This window comes from Elephas maximus, chromosome 7 (assembly GCF_024166365.1).
Source record: "Elephas maximus indicus isolate mEleMax1 chromosome 7, mEleMax1 primary haplotype, whole genome shotgun sequence".
Classification (NCBI taxonomy): domain Eukaryota; kingdom Metazoa; phylum Chordata; class Mammalia; order Proboscidea; family Elephantidae; genus Elephas; species Elephas maximus.
The window spans coordinates 104,385,115-104,409,843 of record NC_064825.1 but is presented as its reverse complement, the minus strand read 5'-3'; the positions used below and the strand labels follow the sequence as shown (position 1 = coordinate 104,409,843).

Below are 24,729 nucleotides of genomic sequence, written 5' to 3'. Positions count from 1 at the left end.
ACAAGATCAACATAAAAAAATTATTTGGATTCGTATACACCAACAAAGAGAGCTTTGTAAAGGATATCAGGAAAACAATACCGTTTATCGTTGTTGTTGTTAGGTGCCATCGAGTCAGTTCTGATTCATAGCGATCCTATGCACAACAGAACAAAACACTGCCCGGTCCTGTGCCATCCTTACAATCGATGTTGTGCTTGAGCTCATTGTTGCAGCCACTGTGTCAATCTACCTCATTGAGGGTCTTCCACTTTTCCACTGACCCTGTACTCTGCCAAGTATGATGTCCTTCTCCAGGGACTAATCCGTCCTGACAACATGTCCAAAGTATGTAAGACCCAGTCTCGCCATCCTTGCTTCTAAGGAGCATTCTGGTTGTACTTCTTCTAAGACAGATTTGTTCATTCTTTTGGCAGTCTATGGTATATTCAATATTCTTCAGCAACACCACAATTCAAAGGTATCAACTCTTCTTCAGTCTTCCTTAATCATTGTCCAGCTTTCACATGCATATGATATGATTGAAAATACCATGGCTTGGGTCAGGCGCACCTTAGTCTTCAGGGTGACATCTTTGCTCTTCAACACGTTGAAGAGGTCCTTTGCAGCAGATTTGCCCAATGCAATGCATCTTTTGATTTCTTGACTGCTGCTTCCATGGCTGTTGATTGTGGATCCAAGTAAAATGAAATCCTTGGCAACTTCAATCTTTTCTCCGTTTATCATGATGTTGGTCATTGGTCCAGTTGTGAGGATTTTTGTTTTCTTTATGTTGAGGTGTAATCCATACTGAAGGCTGTGGTCCTTGATCTTCATTAGTAAGTGCTTCAAGTCCTCTTCACATTCAGCAAGCAAGGTTGTGTCATCTGCATAACACAGGTTGTTAATGAGTCTTCCTCCAATCCTGATGCCCCGTTCCTCTTCGTATAGTCCAGCTTCTCGTATTATTTGTTCAGCATACAGATTGAATAGGTATGGTGAAAGAATACAATCCAGACGCACACCTTTCCTGACTTTAAACCATTCGCTATCCCCTCGTTCTGTCCGAACAACTGCCTCTTGATCTATGTAAAGGTTCCTCATGAGCACAATTAAGTGTTCTGGAATTCCCATTCTTCGCAGTGTTGTCCATAGTTTGTTACGATCCACACAGTCAAATGTTTTTGCATAATCAATAAAACACAGGTAAACATCCTTCTGGTATTCTCTGCTTTCAGCCTGGATCCATCTGACATCAGCAATGATATCCCTGGTTCCACGTCCTCTTCTGAAACCGGCCTGAATTTCTGTCAGTTCCCTGTCGATATACTGCTGCAGCCGTTTTTGAATGATCTTCAGCAGAATTTTGCTTGCGTGTGATAGTAATGATATTGTTCTATAATTTCCACATTCAGTTGGATCACCTTTCTTGGGAATAGGCATAAATATGGATCTCTTCCAATCAGTTTGCCAGGAAGCTGTCTTCCATATTTCTTGGCATAGACAAGTGAGCACCTACAGCGCTGCATCTGTTTGTTGAAACATCTCAATTGATATTCCATCAATTCCTGGAGCCTTGTTTTTCGCCATTGCCTTCAGAGCAGCTTGGACTTCTTCCTTCAGTACCATCAGCTCCTGATCATATGCCACGTATTGAAATGGTTGAATATCGACTAATTCTTTTTGGTATAATGACTGTGTATTCCTTGCATCTTTTTTTGATGCTTCCTGCATCATTTACTATTTTCCCCATGGAATCCTTTACTATTGCAACTTGAGGCTTGAATTACTTACTAAATATCCATATAATAATATTAGGAATAAAAGCAAGGTTACAAAATCGTGCATACGGTATGATTTATCAGTGAAAAGGGCCTGTTCTTCCATGCTCTTTGCCCCTCATGAAGCCAAACTAGGAGAGGCAGAAACCGTATCTTTGATCACATGTTCCTACAATATTAGGGGTAGTTAATATTCTATTTTAAGCTTGATTCAGAAAGAGAAAGGTTTACAAATATTTTATGATTGAGACCTCTGTCAAACAGAATAATATATTCTGATCTCTTTATTACCTAATAATCTGTATTCCCTTATTAAGGGATGTGAGAATGGAAAAAAGTATGAATTGTCAGCATCTTTCCTGACAATGAAATCATGTAAAATAATCCAGTGTTAATTTCTGTATTTTGTATTTGAGACTCATTTATTATGGATTGTTTCTAATTTTACATATGAAAGGGAATGTCTGTGATTCCATTAGAAAGCCATGAGACAATATAAGCAAGAAGGAGATAAAAAAAAAAAAAGAAAAACCATTGCCATCAAATCGATTCCAACTTATAATGACCCTATAGGACAGGGCAGAACTGTCCCATAGAGTTTCCAAGGAGTGCCTGGTGGTTTTGAACTGCCGACATTTTGCTTAGCAGCTGTAGCACTTAACCACTACACCACCAGGGTTTCCAGGAAGGAGATGGGGATGTTAAAAATAATAAAGCTATCATCAGATATTTTAAACTTTCAGGGAAGATGAATAGTTCATCTTTAGAAAATTATAACTCCAGACAAAGCGGCTCCACTTAAGGAAATAAGATCATTCTCTAATTGGAAAAATAAATATGACGTAGTCATTTGTCTGCCTATCTGCCTATCTATCATTTTGATTCCTTTTGTATATTTAGCCATCTTATGATCAATATGAATAGTAGAATGTTTCCAGAGTGGCACAAATGGCTACATGATCAAATACTAACAAAAAGCTTGGCAGTTCAAGCATAATCAGTGGTGCCTCAGAAAAATGTCCTGAAGATCTATTTATGAAAACTCAAAGGAGTATAATTCTACTATGTAACACATGAGGTCACCATAAGTCGAAAGTGACCCAACTATAACTGGATGATTAATATTCAAACTCTGAAGCCTCTTTCCTCTTCAACTGCAACATACTAAGCAAAAGAAGCAAAACTAAATACTTAAAATGCCTTACTGATACAAAAATAAGAATATGTAGTTTAAATGTTAACATGGGCTATCTCTGTGTGGAGAGGTGTCTTAGTCATCTAGTGCTGCTATAACAGAAATACCACAAGTGAATGGCTTTAACAAACAGAAGTTTATTCTCTCACAGTCTAGTAGGTTAGAAGTCCAAATTCAGGGTGCCAGCACAAGGCGAAGGCTTTCTCTCTGTGTTGGCTCTGGAGGAAGGTCCTTGTTATCAATCATCCCCTGGTCTAGGAGATTCTCAGTGCAGGGACCCAGGGTCCAAAGGACTTGTTCAGCTCCTGGCATTACTCTCTTGGTGTTGTGAGGACCCCTTGTCTCTCTATTGGCTTCTCTCTTCTATATCTCAAAAGGGATTGAGTCAAGAAAAGCCTAACCTTTTAAATTAAGTCCTGCTTCATTAATATAACTGCTTCTAAACCTGTCTCATTAACTTCCTAGAGGTAGGATTTATAGCACTTAGGAAAATCACATCGGATGATGAAATGGTGGACAATCACGCAATACTAGGAATCAAGGCATAGCCAAGATGACACACATTTTGCAGGGACACAATTAATTCCATGACAAAAACATTCAATCATGTTTTTTCATCTTATTTTATTATTGTGAAATCAGTAATGAGACCTATTAATTCTGAAAAACAATTGAATTGATTAAGAAAGAGACATGAGAAAATTTTCCATCAACTAAAATAAATTTCTGGTATTAACTTTAGCATAACTCATCACATGGAATATAAATCCATAGTCTCAAGAAAATGATTTTATACCCCCAAAAATTAACAAATATTTGCCAAGACATGAAAGTCTTAAAAATATATTTTGAACAAAACTAATCATTGGAAGTATACACATAATAAGTATTTTTAATCATTTATAACTTATTAAATGGGGAGAAAATTTTACCACAATTATAATTACACAGGGCATTTTTGAAGGAGCTGTTTTTCACTGAAAGTAGGTGATGCATTTGCCTCCAAGCTTATTTGCATTTTCTGGTCCAGAGCTTCTTCATGGCATTTTTCATCTCTGCATTTCTCAGAGTATAGATTAAGGGGTTCAACATAGGAGTGATGACAGTGTAAAACACAGTCAAAGATTTATCAATGGATAAGGTGGAAGGAGGTCTCACATACATAAAAATACAAGGGACAAAGCAGAGAAACACCACGGTGATGTGGGAGCCACAGGTGGATAAAGCTTTGCGCCTCCCTTCCTGACTAAGATTCTTGAGGGAGTGTAGAATGACTCCATAGGAGATGAGTAACAGCATAAAAATGACCATACATATTACCCCATCATTGGCAACCACAGTGAGACCAATGATATAGGTGTCAATGCAGGCAAGTTTTAATAAGGGGTACATGTCACAGATGAAGTGGTCTATGACATTGGGACCACAGAAGGGAAGATTGCAAACAAAGAGAAGCTGAACTACAGCATGCACAAAACCTCCAACCCAGGCCACCAAGAGCAGCAGAACACACACCTTTTGGTTCATTATGGTCGTATAATGCAGGGGTTTGCAGATAGCCAAATAACGATCATAGGCTATAACCACCAGAAGTAAAATCTCAGCACCACCGAATAGGTGTCCTACAAAAAGCTGAGTCATGCAAGCTCGGAAAGAAATGATTTTCTTCTCATAGAGTAAGTCTATAATCATGTTTGGGGTAACTGTAGTAGAATAAACAGCATCTGTAAAGGATAAGTAGCCAAGAAAGAAGTACATAGGGGCATCCAGGGTAGGGCTGATCACCACAGTCATGACAATGAGGAGGTTGCCCACCATTGTCACAATGTAGATGAGCAAGAACAAAACAAAAAATATTTTCTGACCATGGAGACTCTGAGTGAGGCCCAAGAGGACAAATTCAGTCACATTGTTCCTTTGCCCCATAAGTTCTTCTGTGTGTCCTTATTTCAGAGATCAGAAAAAATTAACCTGTAAATATAATGATTTTCAGTGATTTTTTTGAAGTCCCAAGCTGATTTGTTTATTCATTCAACAAATAGGCATTATGATTTATTATGTTTCAGCCCTGTCCCAGATGATAAGACTACAAGGCTGATTTATTAAAACATGGTCCCTGACCTCAGTGATTGTATAGACTAATGGAGAGACAAATTAGAAACGCACATGGGAAATGGAGAGATTATTAAATAATGGGACTGTCACACTGACTTTCATCTGGAAGAAAGTAAAATTGTACCTATAGGTAGTACCATAAAGAAAAATAAAATAGAAATTCAGTAAAGGTTTAATGTTAAAATGAAGTACAGTTTACTTTATATTTACTTTCAAGTCAGTAAAATAAATTATTTTCTATATTCTAGGAATGGAAGAATCTTCTTAACTAATAACTAAATTCCCAATTAAGCATATTTAATAATTTCAAAATTTTTTAAGTATTTTTGTTGATACAATAAACACAGTCCATAGATAAAAAATATCTTAGGGAAAATATGTACACTTTAGAGAACATACATAATATTCGTACCAAATGTAGATAAATAATTCCAACTAGTTAACCAGGAAAAGACAATCTAATGGCAAAGTGGGCAAATGATATAAACAAGCAATTAAAAGAAGAATACATACAAATGGCCAACAAACGTATGCTAGGATGCTGAAACTCATCTGTAAGTAGCGAAATGAAAAATCAAATAAGAGATGTCACTTTGCACCGATTAGATTGACAAAAAAGTTAAAAAAAAAAAGTATTAATTGCTATAACTGGCAAAAATAGAGAAAAGGGCTTTCTCTTCCATTGCTACTAAAAAATGTTAATTTTATAATATCTTTGGAATGAAATCTAGCCATCTCTGTTGAAAATAAAAACACATATACTTTTCATTACAACAATTACACATCTTAGATTCTATCCATAGGAAGCAAGGCATCAGTGCATAAGAATACACTCCTGGTATGTTTTTGTTGTATTATTTATAATGACATTAAATAACAAATATGAGAGAAAGATATTTAAGTGAATTCCAATCAATAGAGAAATAGTTGAATATATCTAAAGAAAAAATCAATTACATGGAATACATTCATTTGAATGAATGAATTAGAACTATGCTGGTATCATTAGAGAAATTCCCACAAGGTACTGTTGAGTAAAAAGGAAACGAACATAAAACTATCCATAATATATTATTATAGAATGAAAATAAAAATATAAATATATTAGCTAATAAATGTTTGTATATGATTATATGAGCATAAGAAAAATATGGAAGGAAACAGTTGTTGTTGTTGTTGTAGACAGTTTACATTTGTGCTGGTGCTGTATGTGAAAGAATGAAAATAATGAGAGGGCAGATTCCAAAAAGAAAAAGAAAACTGCACACATAGAGAAAAAAAGTCAAAATATTATTGATACGCACCCACATTTGTGTCTTCAAATAATCCTAGTAATGATATCCAGATGCTCTCTAAGTCTCTATTGACATTGACTTCAATCTCTGACCTCAAAATTCTATCTGACCTCCTTTTCACAATACACGGATTGTCCATGTTTCTAACTACGGCCAAGTCCCCTGCATGTGCACTAGGTCCCATAGTGTTTATCACACTCAAAACAGTGCTCCTGTAATTGTCTCCTCCATTTCTACATCATTAGTTTTCCTCTACAATTTGCATTTTTCTGTCTACATATTTATACAGCATAATATCTCCATTGCTTAAATAATCTATCCACCAACTCCACATCTCTTTCAAAAAAGCAACCCAATTCTCTCTTCTTCTTCATAAAAAACACTTTCACCTTTGCTAAATGTAATGGTTCATTGCACTCCTTTTCTTACCCAGCTTATTATTTCTATGGGTTGAAGTAATAGCTTTCTTGCATAATATCATCTTAGGTTCTTGAAAGTCAATCATTCAAGTTTTATGGATGCTACATCATTTTCTAAGAATTAAAGGATTAACAGCCAACGCTTCAGAACACTGCAATTGATCCTACAATGATATTTACAAATGTGTGCCCATTAAAATATCCCCCAAATAGTTACACTTTAATTAGTTTCTAAAAATACCAGTGTTCAAGAAAGTAAATGTAATATGGATCTTTATAGCATAAAATATCCAAAAGAGCATTACAGAACTGACTCAATATTCATATACTCTATTGATCATAAAGGATCTCCAACATGACTGATTATAAGAATCACATGGGAGAACTTTTAAAAGTCTATGACATTCCAAATCACACTACCAAAGTACTTTTGGATAATGTAAAGCCAAGTAAAGACATTCACGTATAAAAACACTTCCTGGTTTACCTGCATAATGAGGCAGTCATTCAGCACAAATTCTGGATTGTGGTGCCTTCTCCCTTGTCCTAAAAGATAATATCTTCATTCACTGATGCCTTCCCTGTGAACACAGAGAGTAAGATAGTACACGCACCATCTCCAGATCAAGGAATGCTTCCATATTACTATTTCCATGCTGCAAAAAGTCTGTCTCATCTCAGACTTTCAGAAAAATGGTACCTTCGAAACTGTTGGGATTTTCAAGATGGGTATCAAAAATGGCCTGTAACCAAAAGAAGCCTGAACCTTGATTGTAAAAACAAAAGTCAAACAACTAATATGAAGTTGTAAAAAAAGTCAATTCTGTGAAAGAAAAAAAATTATGAATTGTTTGAATATTTTACAGTTTGTGTTTTGGAAGTGAAATAGTGAAAAACCTTCACAACATTTTGATTCTCAAACTGTTATACTGGCCTGACTTCATACAGCATAGTTGAACTTTGGTTTGCCTGAAGGATGAAGAATAATTTCATATCCATATTTCATTATGCTTTGAGTTCATCATTTCAAGTCCTGAAAAAGCCAGTCATGTAAATACTCATGTAGACAAACACTCTCTGTGGTAAGGGCAAAAGTCTATGGACACTTTATATACATATGAACTACAAGACATATTGTTGAGTCATTCAATGGGTGCAACACCAAGGACGACTCTACCATAATTAAACTCATTGGGACCTTAATTATAATTCTAAGAGTAGATTCTGCATCTCCAGAGATGGCGCAAGGATAATCATCCACATAGAGCATGACTTACATGACCAGGTTCTTGGGGGAGAAAATCACCAAAGAACAATATGAGGGCAAGTCACCCAAATGGAAGAGGGCATGGTAGACAGAATTTGAATATGTAAAAATCATGAACTTCAAAATAGATAGTCCTTTGAGTATATAAGTTTAAGCTATACATATGTAGAATACATTTGAACTCACTCCCAGAGAACCATGAAAGTTATTTCAGAACAAGTCATTGAAAACTTGGTTCAAATGCATATAAACCACGGTTCTCACCTGTTATGGATTTAATTCTGTCCCCCAAAATGATATGTTGGAGTCCTAACCCCTGTGCCTGTGAATGTGACTCTGATTGTAAATATCTTCTATAAAGATGTTATCAATTAGGTTAAACTGAGGTCATACGGAAGAAAGGTGGGTCCTACAGGTATTCTTATAAATGAGCAGAAGATACACAGAAACAGAGAGATAGTTGAAGGATGCAGTGTGATGCTGCAGTTGCAAGCCCAGGAATGCCTGGAGGTACCAGAAGCTAGGAGAGAGGAGTAGAACAGATTCTCAGTCCAAGCCTCAGAAGGAATCAACATGTCACGCTGACTTTGGACTATGAGCCTTCAGAACTGTGAGACAATAAATTTCTGTTGTTAAAGCCACCTACTTTGTAGACTTTTGTTATGCAGCCCTAGGAAACGAATACATCACCGCAGCAATAAGAGTCTTGATTTTGTTACAGAAAGAGTTTCAGATAGATGAGTTGATAAAATATGTATAGAACATGGAAAAAAAAAGTATAAAACATTTAAAGGGATAACTTGAAAATGCATCTTTTCTAAGTCCTTATCATATAGGTTTTCTGAGGAAAATATTAACGCCCTGTGTTTCTACACAAAGTTTCAAAGAACTGTATTAGTGTGAGAGGAGGGAATTCTAGCACTTGGTAATGTGATAGAGAAGGAAGACTAGTAGATATTGTAGAGTTCTGATTGTTTTCTTCATATTTTGCCCCTTCAAAGTTATTCCAAACCAAATCCACTGCTGTCGAGTCAAGTCTGACTCATAGCAACCCTGTAGGACAGAGTGGAACTGCCCCCACAGTGTTTCCAAGGCATAAGTCTTTACAGAAGCTGTCACATCTTTCTCCCATGGACAAGTAGCTGAGTTTGAACCACTGGCCTCTCAGTTAGCAGTCAAGCACTTAAGCACTGGGCCATCAGGATTCTTTTCTACCTTATTATTAGATCCTACATTTTCAGGAAAAGCAATAGTTCCAGACTGAAAAAAATTACATTTCACAGCAACTTTTGATTATTAAGGTGGTCAATAGCATACAAACTAAGTCATTAGGCGGGACTTGCAGGAACTGAGATGATTCAACTGGAAGTGAAACTCCATTTTGACCTTCCTCCTTGATGCTTCTCTAGATCTCAGACAAGTTGTCCAGAGCTCCAACAGCCATCCTGTGACCATGATCATACCACAAGAATGGAAGTCAAGAGTTTGGGTGGTGAGAGTTCTCGAATTCTGCTTCTCTTTTTCAGGGATATTTAGACTATTTAGGACCCTTGGCAGTTTCATATAAATTTGAGGATTGATTTTTTTCCATTTCTGTAAAGAAGACTATAGAAACTCTGAGGGGGATTCCACTGAATTTATAGACTTTTGTAGGTAGTATTGATATCTTGACAATATTGAGTCTTCTGATACATGAGCATGAAATATCCTTCCATTTATTTAGATCATCTCTAAGTTCTTTTAGTACTGTTCTATAGTTTTCTGTATGTAAGTCTCTAACTTCCTCGGCTAAAGTTATTCATTGGAATTTTAATCTTTTATATGCTATTATAAAGGGGATTCTTGATTTTCTTTTTAAGTTGCTCATTGCTGATTTATAAAAAAATGACTGATTTTGTGAGCCCTCAAAATATTTCCCCTGGTAATCTTTAAACTTTAAACCTTAAACCAAAACTATCACCTAAGTCTTCTATGAACAACAACAACAAAAAGAAATTAAAAAATAGCTTATTTTAATTAGCAAAGTACCTCTGCTTTGAGGACTGTGCTCTTTTACAGAATTACTTATGTGAGATCATATTGGCAACCAGCAACTCAAAAGGTTAGACAGGAAACAGGCAGCAGCGAGTTTACGATAATGGCAGCGGGATAATGTGAAAAAGGATAGGGAGAATGGTAGCACAACTTGAAGAATGTATCCCATGTCCCCGAATTGTACATGTGAAAATTGTTGAAATAGTGTATGTTGGCTCTCTACACTTTCACCAAAATGAAAAAAAATTAAAAAATATAATAACCTGAAAGTTAACAGCTAGTAATTACTGAGCTGAAGGAATCAGTGTCTATAAGCATTTGGGACCAACTTCAGTCAACCTCTTCTGCACTTCTTTTACAGGACAGAAAATCAAAACTCTATCATGTTGCCTTAGGCTGGGTTATCTTGAGGAGCAAAACCAGTGAAGCATATCTACATAAACACAGAATCATATATATATATATATATATATATATATTTCAGAGAAATGGCTCACACAGTAGTGGAGGCTGGCAAGTCCCAAATCCGTTGGCCAGGCATCAGGCTGGAGGCTTCTCCTGACTCACATGGTTGAAGGGGCTGACAAACCCAAAATCAGCAGACCAGATGACAGCATACTATCTCACATCCCATGAACCAGAGATCAGAGGGTGACAAGTCAGAGGCAGGATCAAGAGGAAGAGAGCTTCGCCAGGACATCCTATATATTGGGTGAAGTCCATACCCTCAAGGAAACTCAATATTCAACTGATTGGCTGCTCACAATAGATCACATTGTAGATGATAATATCTGCTGAATCACTGAGAATCATGGCCTAGCAAAGTAGATACTTAACCTTAACCATCACAGGCCACCACTTGTCAACTTGGCACCTGTACACATCTCCTTAAACTATACATAACCTCTAAGCAAAGACAATTATAAAGCCATATTGCACTTGACATGATACAACTAACATGCATACAACCAAACGCACTAGCCCCAATTACATCTTATATTTTGTAAGTAACAGAATAAGGGAGGGAAGAAAACAAAGATAATTTCAAGACAGGGAGAGAAAGAAGAGCCCTGGTGGCCCAGTGGTGAAGAAATTGGCTGCTAACCAAAAAATCAGCAGTTCTAGTCAACCAGCCACTCCTTGGAAACCCTACAGGGGCAGTTCCACTCTGTCCTATAGGGTCACTATGAGTCAGAATCGAAGGCAACAAGGACATATATATATATATATATATATATATATATATACATGCACACATACACACACATATAACAAAACAAGGAAAACATACTAAAAGCAGTTATGGTCCTTGTTTCTGAAACAGCACCAACTATATATAGTAAGCTGGTCACATGGTCGTAGCTGGTATTTGAACTACTTTCTTCCACCACCCATTCTGTATTCTCTTTGCCCTCAGCAAGCACCTAGGCTGGTTGTTGTTCTTTGCTTGTTGGGGTGACCCAAGCCTTCCTTCCTGAAGTGTCTGGGCCATAAGTAGTCATGTCAGAATTGGGTTGCTGTAGATTTCCATTAATTTTCATCACAAAGCTTGGTACTACTACGACACACCCTAAAGAATCTCCTATATTTCGGACATACTGTTCTTTATCTCCATTATGTAATATCAATCTGATTTTCTCTTGGTAATCAGGATCAATCATACCAGCCAATATAACTCTCTTCTTTGCCTGTTGATTCAGAGGCATGAGGAACCCAAATTGGCTAGGCAGCATTCTTATCTCCCAGTTCGATGGAATCAATCAATGTTATCTCCCCAGGCGGGGGCATTTCTCCCTTTGGAACTAAGACCTCTAGACTTGCAGGGCAAGGGTCACAAAAACGGGAAGGCAAAATTTTGCAACTAGGGGTAATAGTGAGTAATACCGCTCCCATTTCCACCCCTTGATTCCAGGACCCGTGGATCTTGCCTTTGGGAGAAAGAGCACCAACTATATATAGTAAGCTGATTTACAGCATACACAGCCTCCTGGAGAACACTGGCCCAACCCTGCAAGGTATCGCCACATAGCTAGGACAATAATTGTGTTTTTAGAAGGCCATTCCTTCATCCTATCAAGCCAGCTGTTTCAGGATAATAGGAAACATGGTCAGGCCAGTGAATTCCCTGAGATGGGAATTCATGTTATTTGTTGTGAAGTAAGTTTCCTGATCTGAAGCAATGCTGTGTGGGATACCACGACAGTGGATAAGGCATTCTGTAAGTCCATGGACAGTAATTTTGGCAAAGAAAGCAAATCCATAATTTGGATTTTCTCTATCTTTTGAAAGAGTTTAAACAGCATTGGTTTATTTCTTCTCTAAATGTTTGTTTAGAATTCCCCAGTGAAGCCTTCTTGTCAAGCCTTTTTTTTTGGTGGGGGGGAGGTTTTTGATCACTGATTGGATATTTTCACTTGTTATGAGTCTGTTGAAACTATTTCCTTTTGAGTTGGTTTGGGTAGGTTGTGTGCTTCTAAGAGCTTGTCTATATCATCTAGGTTATCCAGTTTTCTGCTTATAGCTATTCATAATAGTTTCTCATATTTTTCTTTATTTCTGTTGGGTCAGTATTATAATGTTCCTTTTTTCATTTTTTATTTTTGATTATTTGCATCTTTTCTTTGTCAGTCTAGCTAAAGGTTTGTCAATTGTATCGATCTTTTCAAAGAGGCAATTCTGGTTTTATTGATTCTCTCTGTTGTTTTTCTGTTTTTGATTTTATTTATTTATGCTCTGGTCTTTGTAATTTCCTTTCTTCTTGTAGGTTGAGGCTCAGTTTACTGTTCTCTTTCTAGTTCCTGGAGTTGTCAAGTTAGTCTGTTAATTTGAGATCTTTCTTTTTCTTTTATGTAGGCATTTATTGCTCTAAGTTTCCCACTGAGTACTGCCTTTGTGGATTTGTGCTGCGAATTACTATTTTTACAGGGTATTGTATGAAGTGTCTGGAATTTTGATAGGAAAAATAGAAATTTTGAAAATTTTTATTTGGGACACATACATCCCAGTGGACTCCGGTGGGACTCTGGGGGTGGAATTAGTGGGACAAAGTATGTCCCTTGGGACTGTAAAGGTAGGCTTATGGTATGAGGCAAGAAAAAAAATCTATACTATCAAAAAATTCAGAAACTCGCAAGGATTTGGCATGCTTCCATTCATGAAAACACATGGTATCAAAAGAAAAAAAAAAACTCATATCAGAAAATAATTGTTTAATTAAAGGGTTAACTCAGTTAGGGCAGGTCCCACTGTCAAACCTGACTCACGTAAAATAGCAATTGTTGTAATCTTCAAGGATCTTGGGTCTTTCTTCACAAATTTTTTCCTTACAGTTGTGGTAAAAGTGTTCTCTGGGCACTACGTGTGGGTGGGTCTGTGGGCACAACCTGATAAGTCTACACTGATATGACAATTTCCTTAAGTGTTTGGGTACCTTCTTCTACAATATACCAAGGCAGGTATGATCTTTAAACTTGATTTACCCAGTGGGCCAAATCCATGCTTTAGTGAACCAACAAAATAAACTACTAGATCCTTTTCTAACCTTTCGAACTAAAACACTGAGTAAAGAATCTGTGCTTAGTGGGCCCATATCAATAAACTCAGACCTGATAACAACTTTATATCCCTTGCGTCATTATCCCACACCCTTAATAGCCATCCCACTCATATTTCCCAGGTTTCTGTTTGTATATATTGTAAAAATCAAGCAGTTCATTTGGAGTGTACTGTACCTCCTCCTGGGTCATACTTCGTAATTCATCTTTTGGGGCTTGCTGGAACTTAAGTCTAAATATAGATCTAGAAAAAAAAAGAGGAGTAGGGGTGAGTCCTGGGGACATTAAGCAATGACTTTTAAGGCATCTACCTCAGGTGATGGCCTAGGTAATGCCCCAAGCCCTGCCCCAGCCTTCAGACACAGCTGGGCTAATCTCATCTGATGGGTGTAGAAAGAATAATGGTTTCATTTGGGAGGGTAGCTTAGCAGACAGATAAAGAAGAAATATTCCCTAATATAGTCTGTGATGCAAACATAATCCTGATACCCAAACTAGACAAAGACAACACAAGAAAACTGCAGGCCCATATCTCTTATGAATATAGATATATGAATTCTTCACTTGTCTTCTTTTTTTCATTAGCCAGCATTTGCATAAGAAAGCCATAATCCTAGTGCTCAGATAACTTTGGAAATGTCTATTATATGAACATATGTAGCCTGAAGACACTGTCAGAAGCCTACAGCCACTCAGTGACAAGCACTAGGGGGTGGGATTTGAAAGTTCCCTGATAGGGTGGTGAGATCCATGCTATCTGAAATAAAGCTAGTGGAAAGTCATTGAACTTTCATAAAGGCACAAAGAAATGACATCATGAGTGCCCTTTATGGCATGGGTGATGTTAGAGGGTCATTCATTAAAAGATTGAGCAGGATAACAAAACTCTTTAATAAAAACAAAATACTACAGACAGGTATATAGCATAGGAGGTGGCTCAAGGGAAGTATATCATATTCAGGAGCATAACTTTCAGAACAAATTGGAATCTCTGGCAAGATTTCCACTTCTGTTGTTGATTGATATGAATGCAATATTCACTTCCTGCTAAAGAAAAACAGATATTTATTTACAAAAAAAAAGTATCAAGGAAGTTCTCAAATAGAAGGGTATGATTCAATATGGAAATCTGCTGAAATTTTCCCTCTGAATGGTACAACCTTAGTCAAAGAAGCAAAGTTAAATCTACCCAATGGCCAGATGTATGAGCAGCATATTTAATGCGCAGGGAGCCCTTGGTTCTCACAGTCAGAGCAATGTCTGGCTATTTACATGCTAATGGGTTGTGGATAATACCCTCACCGTTTGGGCAGACAAACAATCCCCTGAGGAATGGACAATCAAGAAATGCTGTTATGGAAGGCGTTATGGGTATTCTGAGGAAAGATTAAAGTGGGTCCTGTAGATGACAAGAAGAAAACCAGGCATTGGCTCAAAAAAGGAATAGAATGCCTTTGGCGTAACCTCCAGAAGTGACCACTTGGATATATAAGATGAATGATATGCAATTATGCATGGAATAGCAGCATATCCCACTAAAGCAACCAAAGTCACTAATGTTTTGGGAGACAATGCCAAATAACAGTAGCAGGAAAGCTCTTAATACAGCTTCCGGGAAGATTCCTCTGGGTCAAGGACCAACACAGGTTTTTGTTGTTGTTACGTGCCTTCAAGTCAGTTCTGTCTCATAGCTACCCCATTCACAACAGAAGGAAACACTGTCCGGTCCTGTGCCATCTTCACAATCATTGTTATTCTTGAGCCCACTGTTGCAGCCACTGTGTCAATCCGTCACTCTGAGGGTCTTCCCTTTTTTGCGGACCCTCTACTTTGCCAAGCAATATGTCTTTTTCTAGGGACTAGTCCTTCCTGATAATATGTCCAAAGTATGTGAGAGTAAGTCTTCCCATCCTTGCTTCTAATCAGCATTCTGGTTATACTTCTTCTAAGACAGCTTTGTTCATTCTTCTGACAGTGCTTTATTCAATATTCTTCACACACCATAATTCAAAGAAGTCAATTCTTCAGTCTCCCTTATTCATTTTCCAGCTTTCACAGGTATATGAGGCAATTGAAAACACCATGCTTGGATCAGGCCCACCTTAGTCTTTAAAGTGACATCTTTGCTTTTTAACACTTTAAAGAGATTTTTGTGCCGCAGATTTGCCCAGTGCAATGAGTCATTTGATTTCTTGACTGCTGTTTCTGTGGGTGTTAATTGTGGATCCAAGTAAAATGAAATCCTTTAAAACTTAAGTATTTTCTCCCTTTATCATCATGTTGCTTATTGGTCCAGTTGTGAGGATTTTTGCTTTCTTTACTTTGAGATGTAATCCATACTGAAGGCTGTGGTCTTTGATCTTCATTAGTAAGGGCTTCGAGTCCTCTTCACTTTCAGAAAACAAGGTTGTGTCATCTGAATATCGAAGATTTTTAATGAGTCTTCCTCCAATATTGATGCCATGTTCTTCTTCATATAGTCCAGCTTCTTGGATTATCTGCTCAGCATACAGATTGAATAAGTATGGTAAAAGGATACAACCCTGATGCACACCTTGCCTGAATTTAAACCACACAGTATCCCCCTTGTGCTATTCAAAGGACTGCCTCTTGGTCTACGAACAGCTTCCTCAAGAACACAATTAAGCGTTCTGAAATTCCAAATTTTGCAATGTTGTCCATAATTTGTATATTCATATGTACACCCCTGTGTGACCTTATACAGAGCCATAGTGGCATACTGATTAAGTGCTATGGCTGCAACCAAAAGGTCAGCAGTTCAGATGCACCAGCCACTCCTTGGAAACCCTATGGGGCAATTCTACTTTGTCCTACAGAGTCATGAAGAATCGGAATCAACTCAAAGGCAGTGGGTTTGGTTTTGTTTTTTGGTGACCTTACACAGACCCATGTGTAATCAGACACCAGTCTATGTGCCCGTGGTTTTGAGGATTGTGCACTAATTCATGCCAGCAAAAGACACTGAGTCCTTTCAGGACAACTCACTAAAATGTGAATCAAATGTAAATAAGAGAATTCCCTTTGTAAACAAGAAAAACAAAAGGTAAGTTCTATGTACGCTGTGTGGAGCTGATTACAAATTTTCACTGAGACTTATAAACTAAGGCTTCACGGTATGTCTCTTATTCTGGATGGGAAAGCTAGACATGACAACATACCATTTAATCAAAATAGAAATTTAAAACATGAAATTCTAAATGTAATGCATAGGAAGTGTTTGAAACTTACAAAATGATCTTAACATTTATCAAGAAGAATAAAAATTTAGAAATTATACAAAATTTTTTGAAATAGGTGAATAATTACTGGAGTTTATCACTACCAGATGGTGCAGTGTTTAACAGCTTGATTGCTTACAAAAGGTCTGCAGTTTGAATCCACCAGGCACTTCTTGGGAGTCCTATGGGGAAGTTCTACTCTGTCCTATATAGTTGTGATGAGTCAAAATCGACTCGACAGCAATAGGTTTGGTTTTTTTGTTTTATAACTACTGGGTATAAATAACATTAAAAATAATTATTGAAATAATGTGTTAGTGGAAGAGAAATAAACCAAACAGAAAAAAAAGTAGAAGAAAAGATTGAATATTTTGGGTGTATAAAATGGCATTTACCAGGAGAAATTTCAGATTAGTGCTGAAAATAATTAATACGCTATGTTGGAAGAATATTTTATCAATTTTGAGAAAATAGATTTCGATATTCTCTCACCACAAATAAATAAATTCTAGGTGGGTTGAAACAGAATTATTTGAAAAGTTTTTTAACAAAAAAAAAGACAGAGAGAGAAAAAATATTAAAATGTATAAAGTCAACGAAAAGGAACAGAGTTCTCCAAGTATGTGTTAAAGAAGAAATTTAAAAAAAAAACTAAAAGAATTTTTAAATATTAAATATTTAAATATAATATCTACATATAAAAACACTCATAATTATAATATGAAAAACATGGTAAGGTAAACGTTTATAGCAAATATCAAAGAAAAATGGTACATATATTTGATATATAAAGAGTTCATTAAAATCTATCAGTAAAAATTCTGACTCCAATAGAGAATTCAATAATACCAAAAATTTACAAAGTTTCTAGGATGAAATCTATATCCCAGATGTTGGGTGAGAAACATAGAACACAAAAATTTTCCCTGCCTTCAGGGAACTTAGAGATCAGTGAAAATATGTACTCAATTAACCAGGATTTTTGTTGCATCACTTGATATCACTATACAAATTTGAAAACTGACTAAATGTCTTAAAGTAGAGGATTTAGTTAGGTTAAGTCAGACCCAAACAAATGGGTAATATTATTTGATGAATAGTGTTATGCATAGGAAGAGATGAGATGATGTAAGAAATATCCACATGATAACACTAGGCATAAAAACCAGGATACAAAGTCATGCATACAGTGTGCTTTACCAATGAAGTGTACCCAATCCTCCATCGCCTCAGAACCTCGTGAAACAGGACTAAATAGGGGTGACAGGGACCATGAGTATCTTTGGCCACAAATTTTCTATTACATCAGAGGCAGACAATATTCTATTTTAAGCCCAATTCAAAAGAGAAATGTTCACAAAGATTTTATGAATGAGGTCTTTGTCAAATAAAACAACATATTCCAGTCTCTCTACTACCTAATAATCTACATTCCTATAGGAAGAGATGTGAGAATTGAAATAGTATGGTCGGCATCTTTCTTGAAAACAAAATCATGCAAAATAATCCAGTGTCAAGTTCCAGGCTATATATATGAAGCTCATTGATTATGGATTTTGCTGATTTTACATATGAAAGGCAGAGTTTCAGTCCCTATTAGAAGACAAATGACAGACTATAAGCAAGAAGGAGATGGGACATTGAGAAATAGAAAAGCTATCATAAGATATTTTAAACAATCTGGGAAGATGAATGCATCATCTTTGTGAAAACATAACACCAAAGAAAGCTGCTCTACTTGAAGAGATAAAATGATTTCCCAATTGGGAAAATAAGTAAGGTCTAGTCATTTTTCTGCCTGTCTGCCTTTTTCATTTGGATTCTTTTTGTATATTTAGCATACTGATGATTAATTTAGAACTCTGAGACATCCTTTCTCGTAAACCTTAATATGCTAAGCAATATAACCAAAGCTACAGATATAAAATATCATACAGATACAAATATAAAAATATATGTCTCTAAGGTTGCTATGAGTTATCTCTGCATGGGGTGCTATGAATCATATTTTTGTGTCTTATTTTGAATCGTATTACTCTGAAATCTGTAATGAACACTATTAATTGTGAAAAAGGATTAGATTTATTTAAGAAAGAGACATGAGAAAATCTTCCATCAACTAAGATAAATTTCTGGTATTAACTGTAGCATAAGTCATAACTTAGATATAGACTCAACAGAACTATTCTACACCAAAAAAGAACATACATTTTCCTAAGAAATGAAAATCTTAAAATATATTTGGAATAAACTTATCATTGGAAGTATCCTAATAAATGTTTTTCATCATGCGCAAGTTATTTAATGTGAGGAAATACCCAAATTAAAAAATTACACACAAGTTTCTGGAATCAATTCAATGACAATGGATTTGGATTTTTGTTGTGTTGTTGTTTTTGTTTTGTTTTGTTTTCCAAGAAGGGGCAATTCTTTATTGAAAGTAGATGATTCATTTGCATGTTGCCCCATTTTCTTTTTCTGGTCCAAAGCCTCTTCATGGCATTTTTCATCTCTGCACTTCTCAGGGTATATATTAAGGGGTTCAACATAGGAGTGAAAATAGTGTAAAACACAGCCAAAAATTTATCAGTGGATAAGGTGAAAGGAGGTCTCACATACAGAAAAATACAGGGGACAAAGAAAAGGACCACCACAGTGATGTGGGAACCACAGGTGGATAAGGCTTTGTGCCTCCCTTCCTGACTAAGGTTCTTCAAGGAGTGCATAATAACTCCGTAGGAGATGAGTAACAGAATAAAGATGACCACACATATTGCTCCATCATTGGCAATCACGGTGAGACCAATGACATAGGTGTCAGTGCAGGCAAGTTTTAATAAGGGGTACATGTCACAGCCAAAGTGGTCAATGACATTGGGACCACAGAAGGGAAGGTTGTAAACAAAGAGAAGGTGAGCTACAGCATGCACAAAACCTCCAACCCAGGTCACCAGCAGCAGCAGAACACGCACCTGTTGGTTCATGATGGTCATATAACGCAGGGGTTTGCAGATAGCCGCATAGCGGTCATAAGCCATGACCACCAGAAGTAAAATCTCAGCACCACCAAATAAGTGTTCTACAAAAAGCTGGGTCAGACAGGCTTGGAAGGAAATGGTTTTCTTCTCATACAGTAAGTCTATAATCATATTTGGGGTAACTGTAGTAGAATAAACAGCATCCATAAATGATAAGCAGCCAAGAAAGAAGTACATAGGGGCATCCAGTGTTGGGCTGATCACCACAGTCATGACAATAAGTCGGTTGCCCACAACTGTCACAACGTAGATCAGCAAAAATGCAACAAATAATATTTTCTGACCCTGAAGGCTCTGCGTGAGCCCCAAGAGGACAAACTCAGTCACATTGTTCCTTTGTTCCATATGTTCTTCTGTGTGTCCTTATTTCAGAATTCAGGACAAATTTACCTGTAAATATAATGATCACTAGTGACTTTTGGAGGTCTCCAGATAATTTGTTTATTCATTCAATAAATAGACATTATGTTTTATTATGTTTCAGCACTGTCCAAGATTTTAAGAATATAAGGCTGAACAAAACACAGTCTATAACCTCAGTGAACTTGTCAGATAATGAGAGACAAACAAACATATGGGAAAAGAGTAGATTGTGAAACAAATGGGGTTACCACATTAACTTAGCATCCAGTAGAAAATAAAATTATATATATATATATATACAGTTAATACTACATATAAAAATAAAATATAAATAGATGAAAATTTTAATGTAAAACAAAGGAAGTTTATTTAATATCCACTTTCATATTAATACTTGAGATTGTTTTCTACATTCTAAGAATGGCAGGACCTTTTTAATGAATAACTTAAATCCCCAGTGGACATATGTCACAATTTCAAAAATTGGTAGTGATAAGGTACAGTTGAGCAATAAAGAAATAAGCATAAAACTATGTATAACACTATTATCAAGCAAAATAAAAATAATTATATGAGCATGAGGAAATCATGGAAAGATACACTTTTTTCTTGGAAATGGGTTACTTTTTTGCTGGTGATGAATGTGCAGGAATGAAAAAGAAGAGAGGAGAGATTCCAAGAAAAAAAAGAAAAAGAAGACTGTGTACGCACACACACACACCCCCAAAAACAGTGCATCATAAATATCATCAATATTAACCAACCCTCCTATCTCTTAAAATAATCCTAGTGATGATATCCAGTTACTCTTGATAACTCTACCGGTATTTGCTCCAATATCTGACTTCATAATTCTGCTGGACCTCTTCTTCACAATACATGGATTTTCTGTTTCTTTTTATGGCCAAACCCTCTGTGTGTACACTAGATCCCATCCTCTTTGTCACTTTTCCTCCTGTAATTGTCTCCTCCATTTCCTACATTAACTATTTTCTTCTCTGTATTTAGACAGTATAGTAACATCATTGTTTAAATAATTTATCCTTCCACTCCTCATCTTTTGCAAACATGCAGCCCAATTCTCTGTTCTTTATGAGAACACCTTAGCTTTGCTAAAACTAATGATCAATTTCAAACCTTTTCTTACCCAACCTATCACTCCTATGAGTTGAAGTAATAACCTGCTTGCATAAGTATTAGGCCTTTGAAGGTCACTCATTCGAGGTTGACAGATTTACATCATTCTCTAATTATTAACAGATTAACAAACAATGCTTCCAGAGCACTTCCGTTGATCCTACATATGTCCATTAACATATTCCCCTAATTGTTACCCTTGAAATTCCTTTCTAAGAATACTGATATTAAAGAAGGTGAAGGTACTCTAGATCTTTGCGCTATGAAAATATTCAAAAGGGTATTATAGAATTAAGTCAATCTCCACACATTTTATCAATCACCTAGAATGTCTAACATGGCTGATTATTTTCTTAGAAGAACTTTTAAAAGACCATGACTTTCTAAATCATACTACCAATGTACTCTTGTGTAATAAAAACCCTTCTGAAGACTCATGTATAAAAACACTTCCTGGGTTACCTGCAGAATGAAACAGACATTCACTTCAAGTTCTGGATTGTGGTGCCTTCTCCCTTGTACTAAAAGATAACAACTTCATACACTGACGCCATCTCTGTGGACACAGACAGTAAGATAGTACACGCACCATCACTGGACCTAGAAATGTTCCTCTGTGGCCAATTCTTTCCATGCTTCAGGAAGTCTGTCTCACCTCAGCCTTAAAGAAAATTGTTACCTTTTCAATAGTTGAGATTTTTAATACAAATATCAAAAATGTCCTCCAACAAAAAGGAGTCTGAATACTGATTAAAACAAAGACAGCCAAAAACTCAATTGCTGGCATAATTTGTCCTAAAACAAACAAATGTTAAATAAGCAGTATGAGGTTAAAAAGTAAATTTTGTGGGAAAGAGAACTGTGAATTGTTTAGAGAAATATTTTGCAGTTTGCAGTTTAGGAGTGAAATAGCTTGTTACCTGATTTTGATTCTCAGTCCTTTATACTGGCCTGACTTCAAATGACATAGTTGAACTATGGCCTACCTGAAGAAAGAAAAATAATTTCATGTTCATAGTTTGTTGTGCTTTGAGTTCATCATTTCAATTCCTGAAAAACCCAGTCCTGTAACTACTCATATAAACAAGCACTCTCTGTGCTAAGGGTAACAGTCTTTGGACACTTTATTTCCATTTGAACTACAACAAATACTGTTGAGTCATTTCATTGGTGCATCTCAAAGTGTGACTCTTCTGTAAGTAAACTCATTGGGACCTTAGTCACAATTCTGAGAGTAGATTCTGCATCTCCAGAGATGCTATAAGAATAATCTCCCACATGGAATACGACTTACAGGACCAGGCCCTCGGGGGAGAAAAATCACAAATGCATAATCCAGGGTCAACTCACCAAAAGGGAAAAGTCCAGGTTGGGAATAACTTGAATATGTAAAAACTTTCTTGTTTAAATCATGACCTTCAAAATGGGCAAAAACGTTGGACCTATAAGTTTAAGTTGAACCTTTGCAGATGACATCTGAATTCATTCCAAGAACACCAAGAAAGTTGATTTCAGAACAAGTCATTTAAAACTTGATTCAAATGCATATAAAGCAAGGTTCTCCCCTACTATGGATTGAATTGTGTTCCCCACAAAGATATACTGAAGCCTGAATGCTATGTTTGTGACTCTATAAATAGGGTCTAAGAAGATGTTATCAGTAAGGTTAACAGGAAGGTATACTAGAGTAGGATGGGTCCCACTGGTGTTCTTATAAAAGAGAAGATAACCAGAGACAGAGAGAGAAAGGAGAAGGATTACATGTGATGCTGCAATAGCAACCCATGAATTCCTGGAGCTATTAGAGGTTGGGAGATATGAGTAGAACAGATCTCTGTCAAAGCCTCAGAAGGAATCAACACAGCTGACACCCTGACGTTGGACCTCAGGCTCCAGAAACTGTGAGACAATGAATCTCTGTTGATTGAAACCACCCACTTTGTAGAATTTTCTTATGGTAGCTCTAGGAAACTAATATATCGCCCTAGTAGTAAGAGTCTTGAGTTTGTCCCAGAAAGAATTTCAAACAGCCAAATTGTTAAAATCAGTGATGAATATGAAAAATATAAATATATATGTATATATAAAATTTGAAAGAATGACTTGAAAATCTATGAATTCAAAGTCTTTATCATAAAGCCCTTTCTGAGGAAAATATTACCAACTCTTTCTTTCTACACAATGTTTCAAGGAACTGCGTTCTTGTGGGAGGAGGAAATTCTATCACTTGGAAATATGACTAAAGAGAAGGAAGTACAGTTGAAATTGTAGACTTCCAGTTGCCTTCACTGTATTTTCTCCCCCCTTCCTGCTTCACCTAAGTACTAGATCTTATATTTCCAAGGCAATCAATAGTCCTAGATTTAAAAAATTACATTTCCCAGCATCCTTTGAAAATTAAGGTGGCCTTTTTTTTTTACATATACACATATATAAGATACGAGTTATGTAATTAATTGAGACATGCAGGAAGTGAGATGATTTAACTGAACGCCAAACTCCCTTTTGCCCTTCACCCTTGATGCATTTCCAGATCTCGGGTAAATTGTCCCAAGCTCCAACAACCATCCTGTGACCATGATCATACCATAAGAATGGAAGTCAAGAGATCTGAGGTGGAGGTGGGGCCAAGATGGTGGAATAGCCAGACTCTTCCTGTGTACCCTCTTACAATAAAGACCCCCCCAAAAAACAAGTCAAGTGAATCTATTATATTTATGACAACCTAAACAAACAAACAAAAAAACCTAGGAGCCCTGAAAATCAAAGGTAAAGTTAGAAAATGGACTAAGCAGCAGGGTGAGAGGGAGGCAGTTCAGAAGCAGAGAGGAGTTGCCAGACCTGAACCGCTGGGATACCTCAGGCACCATTCCCGGGAGAGGCTGTGGCGGGCTGGTAGTACCGTTCGGCCACAGTTTCTTCAGGGAGAAGCAGCCAGATGCACAGCCTACTCACACTTCCAGAACCAGAGAAGAATGATGCTCTCATCAAAACTAAGGACTAACGTATTTTTAACTGTGCCCCCCACCCCCTAGCTGGCTTCAGTAGCTGTTGATTTCCCTGGACGTGAGATAGGCCCTGCTGAGCGCCTGGAGCCATCCTCCCAGCTGTGAAGAAGGAATAAGTTTGCAATTGGGGGGAAAGATAATTTGCCAGTTCCACTACCCTGGGTAGCTCAGGACAGAAGCAGCTCCTGTCGAATCATAAACAGTCTATGGACTTTGAATACCTTTCTCCACTTCATGGACCCGTGTGGGCCTATTTCAGGAGAGTAGGCCCTTGTTGGCAGACTATGACTGTTTCAGCTGTGCCA

At 36.8% G+C, this 24,729-nt stretch overlaps 2 protein-coding genes across 2 annotated transcripts; both read right to left on the bottom strand.

Moving 5' to 3' along the window:
* Positions 1–3,963: 3,963 nt before the first annotated feature.
* LOC126079831 (olfactory receptor 4A15-like) lies at positions 3,964–4,881 on the bottom strand. Its single transcript, XM_049891200.1, has one exon. The coding sequence runs from the start codon at positions 4,879–4,881 to the stop codon at positions 3,964–3,966; it is 918 nt and encodes a 305-aa protein (XP_049747157.1).
* Positions 4,882–7,461: 2,580 nt separating this feature from the next.
* LOC126080155 (putative olfactory receptor 4A4) lies at positions 7,462–20,261 on the bottom strand. The gene is made up of 2 exons (XM_049891442.1): positions 19,343–20,261; positions 7,462–7,550 (listed from the first exon to the last, which is right to left on the bottom strand). Exons 1-2 carry the CDS (start codon positions 20,259–20,261, stop codon positions 7,462–7,464), a joined length of 1,008 nt encoding a protein of 335 aa, XP_049747399.1.
* Positions 20,262–24,729: the final 4,468 nt, after the last annotated feature.

Excerpts from the sequence above, each read along its gene's own strand:
- LOC126079831 (XM_049891200.1), bottom strand. The coding sequence starts at position 4,881 with ATGGGGCAAAGGAACAATGTGACTGAATTTGTCCTCTTGGGCCTCACT.
- LOC126080155 (XM_049891442.1), bottom strand. The coding sequence starts at position 20,261 with ATGGAACAAAGGAACAATGTGACTGAGTTTGTCCTCTTGGGGCTCACG. Across the intron at positions 7,551-19,342 it reads GACCAGAAAAAGAAAATGGG|GTTCAGGCTTCTTTTGGTTA; the intron begins GCAACATGCAAA and ends TTTACAATCAAG.